General features: G+C 36.0%; 1 protein-coding gene across 1 annotated transcript; it reads left to right on the top strand.

Annotated features, from left to right (window-relative positions):
- The first annotated feature begins 5,929 nt into the window (after positions 1 to 5,929).
- On the top strand, positions 5,930 to 7,137 carry LOC141685336 (uncharacterized). The gene is made up of 4 exons (XM_074490445.1): positions 5,930 to 6,023; positions 6,124 to 6,195; positions 6,306 to 6,736; positions 6,826 to 7,137. The coding sequence occupies exons 1-4, from the start codon at positions 5,930 to 5,932 to the stop codon at positions 7,135 to 7,137; spliced, it is 909 nt and encodes a 302-aa protein (XP_074346546.1).

Below are 7,137 nucleotides of genomic sequence, written 5' to 3'. Positions count from 1 at the left end.
TTCTTTAAGCCAAGATTGAGCTTCTACAGGGTCTTGAGTTCCACAAAACTCTGGTAGTTTTACAGCTTGGAACGATTTGAAAGTTGTAGGGGTTGGTGGTGATAGAGGTGGTTGTTGAAGTTGTTGCTGAAGAAGTTGTTATTGAGCAAGGGTAACAGATTGTTGGTGAAGTATTTGCATAAGTTGAGCCAAGTTGGGTGGTGGATCTTCATGATCCCTGGTATTGGTGTTGCAGGCTCTACGAGGAGACATGATTCTGAATGTAGACAAGAAAGGTTTATTCACAGTTCAATATTTGCATAGACAAGTTATAGCAAGGGTAAATATTAAGCACTGAGATTTTATTCAAAAGATATCTTAGGAAAAGATTAGACATGATCAAGTTTTAAAGAGGTCAATATAACTTAATCAACAATTTTTATCTAAGCAAGTATATAGCATGGTAATGAGATGGCAATATAATAGGGATAATCAAAGTGCGAATTTAACATTAGTTCGAATGAAAAGTGTGAAATAGAGTACAAACAGGAAATAAAGTGCAAATAAAGTCTTCCCGAAATAATCCGAGTACAAGGTACAAATGGAAATCAAAGTACTAATCAATAACAATGCTGGAGATAGGTAGACTATATGATAGTCTAAGAGGATGGTGGTGGGGGAATAGGGGCACGAAGACGGCTAATCACTCAGCGGAGCTCGTCAGCAATGGCGATAAGAGCAATCTGACTCTCTCTCTCTCATAGTCTGGAATCATCAATGCCAATCGCTCCTCAGCCATCTGGATGATCTCCTCAAGTCTGGCTATCAGTCGGGGTCAGTTGGGCTCGTCATTAAAGTTCTCGCGGTACAACTGGTCCACCCTATGCCGAAGATTTGCGTTTTCACCTTCTAGTCGATCAACCACAATTACCATCTGCTTGTATAGGGAGAATGGCACAGTAAAAGGGAACCCGGGAGTCGATGAGGATGATGCCTGATAATCAGTTATATATACGCGGTTATAAATAAAAGGGCCAGAAAACCTATAGATTCTAACGCCCTAAAAACCCAAATTATCTAAGTTCATCCTATTTACTAAATTCATATCTTATATTCATTTATCCTATGTTGTTCAGTGACTTAAACCTGTGGCTCTGATACCAAACTATGATGATACTAACTAGCAGAAATATGCATAATATAGATTAAACAGTAAGAACTACAAAAGATAGAACATTAGAGCTACAACCCTTAACCACAATCCCCGAATCCACAGGAACGAGTTTTAACAACATCTAACATCTTAATTATTACAGACCAAAAATATCTAAAGCCAAATTACTACACAAGTTTTAAACCCAAGGTTTACAACCCTTAGGGAACTACTAGTTCCCTACCTGCTCCAACATCTGACAGTAGGCATACCCCGATTCCCCCAGAGGTCTTACGCTCGGTTTGCTTGAAACGAACTATCTTCGGGTTTCATTGAAGTGATAACATCAATAACAATATTAATGAGCAAAATGCTCAACAAGTGAATAATACGGTACAACAGTTCATCATATGCTTTAATAAAACAATAACAGAAGGTAAATCAACAATATGAAATTTCAAGTAAAAGTTCAAGATTTTAATAAGTGAATGGAATTGAAATCACACAGCGCTATGAGCAATGAGGGGTGATCAGCCCACATCAAAGCTCTAAACCACATAACAAGTGATTCACTACTATTGAGGATCCTCGGCACACATTGGCCATATAAAACCATTAGGCTCCCTGCTACTGAGGTTTTAAAACTATAACAGTGACTAGCACCCCAGTCTCATCATATCATTCAATTCCTTTTTAATAACTCATTTCAAATTAAAAGGGTTCTTGATCAAGGACAATATAACAAGGGTTGTTATTCACAAAGTTTAAATGAGAGGATGATATTACTGTTTGGGTTTCCAAAGGAAATGAATTTAATGCATGAGGGTTTTAGGTTTCACTGGATATATATAAAGGAACTATTTGTAGGGTATTCACAGGGATATGAGGTAATATGTGATGAAAAGGGGGTCAATTCAAGTATAGAAGCAATTAGCTAAGTTCAAGATCCAATCATTGAGTGATGTCAGAGACTATTCAATATTATTAAACGATAGTCAAGCATTCATAGGGTATTCAATCACAAGAAATGGAATTATAAAGATAAGTTGAGAGTTCACTTGCCTGAACTACGCTTACTGAGTACTTGAATGGAATCGTCTATGGGCTCTTTACCTGGCCTCCTACTTGAAACCTACAATAATTGTATTATCAATAACACTTGCTAACTACCACTCCGCGTATAATTATATATGCAAATATATATATACATGTATATATGCAGGCTTACAAGTAGCATATGCATTAAAGAAATCACATAACACATAATCAATGCAATGTAACATTTAGTTAATAGTACATACTTATACTCTATACACTATTTCAGATTCTTATACACATGACCAAGTAACAGACAAAAATCATGATTAATACTATTACTCTTCTTTTACAGACCTCAACTTATCCCAAAATCAGTAAGCACACTTAGGCCTCACTCAAAATGACTCACAAAACTAATGCATAATCTAAACTCTTCCCGGATGCACGCCTTGGCACCACTTGTGTGCCTCAACACAAATATATATTTCTACCTTGGTCCTTCACTTAATTATGATTTCTACAGACTCTTATGACATAATGCAACTTCCAAACTTGACTTGACATCAAGGCCTCACTCAGAAAGCCCTTAAACACAATGCACTCCTCATAGGCTTCTTAATGCAACTCTTATGGTGACTTTCAGGTGTTTTGGTGGAAATGGGGTATCTCCACCTTGGACCTTCACTCCAAACCAACTCTCTGAGGATCCTAAGACTCTAAACTAACTCTCAAAGTTGGAATGACTCAAAAACCTCACTCAGGCCTCCTTAGGCCTTAAGTATAATTTGACACAAATCTGCCTTCCCTGCTTACCAATCTGCCTTGTTATTACCAACTTAAAACTCACTTACATTGTTAAATTATTGATTTTAATGACTTATTAAGCTTCCTAAGACTTCATTATACTATTATAAACAAATTCCCAATGAATGTCTATCCGAAAACATGGTTATAATGGGTCAAATATGGACTTGTACAAAATCTGCCCTGTTCTGAGTTCCTCTCGGTTTTGTACCAAATGCATAATTTTATCCAATCTAAAGCTTCTGGACTCAAGTACATACCAAGTCCTAACTCCACTGAACTTGGGCCTAACAAGGCCTCACCAATGCATACCTAAAATGACCTAAACTTCTAGTGCTAAATTATTTCCAAATAGGTCTAATGCATCCCTTCCACCTTAACTGCCTTCTTAACCACCAAAACCAAAGAACAAACGAACAACCAAGCCTAATATCATGCTAACACCTACTGACCTATAGTGAACAAGGTTGATTTTCATTTTATTTACCATAATTACCAATTATCAAGGGGTCAAGAGAGGCAACTAGCTAGACAACTTCAGATCTCTAAGTTCTAATCATAATTCGAATTATATACTTAGGTTAAACACTTGATACCTACTGATTTTAATCTATTTTAATCATGACATATTTAAAATATTAATTTAACACATAATTTGTGGCATGCACCTCATAAAAATCAAGTATCAAAGCTTATAGCAAGCAAGTATGGTTTCCTAGTCTAAAATCACTTATAAATCAATATGCAAAGGTTAATTTTATCATGCAAGGGCTATAACTAACATGCAAGTCTTAAAACTTAATATAATTGATAAACAACATAGCTAAGAAATTTCTATAGAAAAATCCATATACATTCGGCTCTTTTCATAAATCATTGCCAAATGCTAAGAATAAGATTATGACTTAGAAAGTTGAAGTAAAAATACTTCTCCAAGACCATATCAAGTCCATACCTTTAAGCCCTTATGATTTTAGTCCTTAAATCAACACATAATAAAACATACCTTTTATTAGCCAAATTTTCCAAGTATAAATGTGGGAATATGAGTGAATTAGCTCCTTGATCAAAGTGTTTGAGAAAATAAAAAAAAAAAAGAAAGAAGAGGGGGAGGGGGTGGCTTCGGCCGAATGGAGAGAAAGGAGAGGGGAGAGAGTGAAGTGTGTGTGCAAAATGAAAGAGTAAGCTTGTGTTTTTTGTTTTTGATTTGTTAAAGTGGTAGTGGAATTGAGAAATGACCTCTATGCCCTTCTTATAAGCTTAAGCCATTTTGCATGCAAGGGTAGATGAGTACTTTACTTGGTTAAAGTGAGTTAGCGGGGTTGGAAATGACGGTCCTATCCTTGGTCTCTATTATAAGGGATTTTGCATGCAAGGGTACATTAGTAATCTAGTAATCATTTTTTTAGAATTAAAATATGCTTAAAAAGAAAGAATTTTAATAAATAAAATACAATTCCATAAATCACAAAAACTATACCATGAATTACTTTAAGATTTTAGAAGTTTTATAAGAGTATTTTCAATTAATTTAAATAAAAAGAATTTTTAAAAGAATTTTCTTTATAATAATACTTCTATAACAAGCCACATAAAAATACAATTTCATTAGATTTTAATGCAAATAAAGTTTTAAAATATAATCTAGCATTATACCAATTTATCTAATCGTCTAAGCACATAATTTCCATATCTAAATATTTGTACGAAGATTCGAATCGTCACGAAAGAAAATATATTCGTATTTACTTAATTTACATAATCACTGGAAAGCAATATTTATAAACTTATGTACTCACAATAATACACAGTAATGCCACAACATAGATTTTATAATATCATAATATTTACAGACGTTACAATGATGCATGGTCCATGTGGGAAAGATTGACCAAAATCTCCGTGTATAAAACATTATAAGTGCATTAGACATTTTCCAAAAAGTCCAGCGTGAGTTTCCCCCTGTATTTTACTATGCTACGGTTGGTTACAATTCCTTGCCTGACCATGCATTAATTTTTTTTGTAGGTATTGTGAGTCGACAAAGTTTGACCAGTCAGGGTTCCCCATATATAGGCGAAAGGAGAAAAAAATAACAATGAAGAGGGGGGAGAGCTGTTTTGGATAACCAATGGGTTGTTCCTTGCAACCGTGATCCTTTGGTCAAATATCAGTGTCATATTAATGTTGAAATCTGTGCTCACGCACGTAGTCTTAAATATATTTTAAAGTATTGCCTTAAAGGGCATGACAGGGTGACAGTGGAAATAAGGGGACGGAAAAGAAAGTTGGCCAGTGGACATGGGATGGATGAATTTGAGGATGAGATACAGTCATACTTTGATGGAAGATACATATATGGGTGTTAGGCTGCATACAGGGTATTAGGATTTAATATTCACTACAAGTCCCTTGCAGTTGAGCGGCTGTCGTTTCATTTGGAGGGAAGAAAACCATGTACCTTTTGTGCCAATGAGCCGTTGTTAAAGGTTGCAACCAGGGAAAAGGAAAAACACAGTCAACTAGAAGCTTATTTTATGCTGAATGCAACTGATAGTAATGTTGTGCAGTATTTCTCTGATGAAATACCACATCATTATTTCTGGAATGATGCTAATAAAACGTGGATTCTGAGAAAGAGAGGAAAGAGGATTGGGAGATTAGCTTATACACATTACATTTCGGGAGAAATATGGCATTTGGGTCTTTTGTTGACAAAGGTCCGCGGTGCGACCTCATTTGAGTCATTGAGGACTGTAAAGGGAAATTTGTTATGATTTTTAAGAGGCGTGTAGGGATTTTAGCCTTCTCGATGATGACAATGAATGGCATCAGGTTCTCAGCCAGTGTTCTGAATTTGGATTCCCCCATCAAATTCGGTAGTTATTTTTTCATATTTTGGTTAACTGCAAGGTGAGTGATGTCAATGGTTTATGGAATAATCATTAGATCAACATGGTTGATGACCTTGTGAAGAAGCAGCAAGATATAACAGGTAATCCACATCTAATCCTCAATAAAAAGCAACAACAACTTTATGCACTTGCTGGTCTGTATTTCTGCTATTTTATTCTATGTCATGAAGTATTAGATGCAGCTGTGAATAACTTTTTCTTGGGTCTTAAATATTTTTTTCTCTTTACTTGCAGAGATTCATAATATTTTCAAGAGTATTGGCAAGTCCTTTGAGAATTACAGTCAAATGCCACAGCCGCCACACAGTTATTTATATTGTGGTCTTAACAATATTATAATTGAAGAAACAAGTTATAATATTGCCGAAATGGAGAAAGAATTTTTGGACCTGTACTCGCGTTGTAACACTAAACAGTTGGAGTTCCACAACACTATCATGTAGTCGGTGGACAGGAGGGAGGGGGGATGTTTTTTGTATATGGTAGTGGTGGTTGTGGTATAACCTTCCCGTGGAGAACAATTATTGCCAAACTTAGGTCTCGTTGTGATATTGTTCTTTCGGTAGCATCATCCGGGATAGCGAAAACTTTGATGTTTGGGGGTCGGACAACACATTCAAGATTTAAAATTCCTATTGTTCTTAATGTGCATTTTATGTGTTCAATATCTCATATGTCTGATATAGCGGAGTTGGTTAAACAGACAAAAATAATTATATGGGATGAGGCTCCAATGCAGCATCGTTATTCCTTCGAATGTGTTGATCGATCACTCCGGGATATCATGAAGGTGGTGGATCTGGGACGCTTTCATATGCCTTTTTGGGGGATTATAGTTGTCCTTGGGGTGATTTTTGCCAGATTATGCCTGTTATTACATGAGCATCATGGGGTGAAATTGTTTCTTCATGTATAACATGGTCTAAGCTTTGGAAGATTGCAAGGGTGTTCAAGCTGAGGCATAACATGAGGCTCTCCACAGGAAACAGTTTAGGGGAGGTACAAGATTTAAGAGATTTTACGGCATGGGTTTTGGATATAGGTGATGGGAATATAGGGCCATCAAATGGAGGGACTGATGGTGAAGATGGAGATTATATATTTATCCCAGAAAGCTTTTGCCACTTAACGCCGTTGTCAAAGGTTGTAACCAGGGAAAGGGAAAAACACAGTCAACTGGAAGCTTATTTTACGCTGAATGCAACTGATAGTAATGCTGTGCAGTATCTCTATGATGAAATACCATAG

The sequence above is a fragment of the Apium graveolens genome, chromosome 9 (assembly GCF_009905375.1).
Source record: "Apium graveolens cultivar Ventura chromosome 9, ASM990537v1, whole genome shotgun sequence".
NCBI classification, from domain to species: Eukaryota; Viridiplantae; Streptophyta; class Magnoliopsida; order Apiales; family Apiaceae; genus Apium; species Apium graveolens.
Note: the sequence above shows the minus strand (reverse complement) of the source record. Positions and strands in the feature narration are given on the sequence as shown.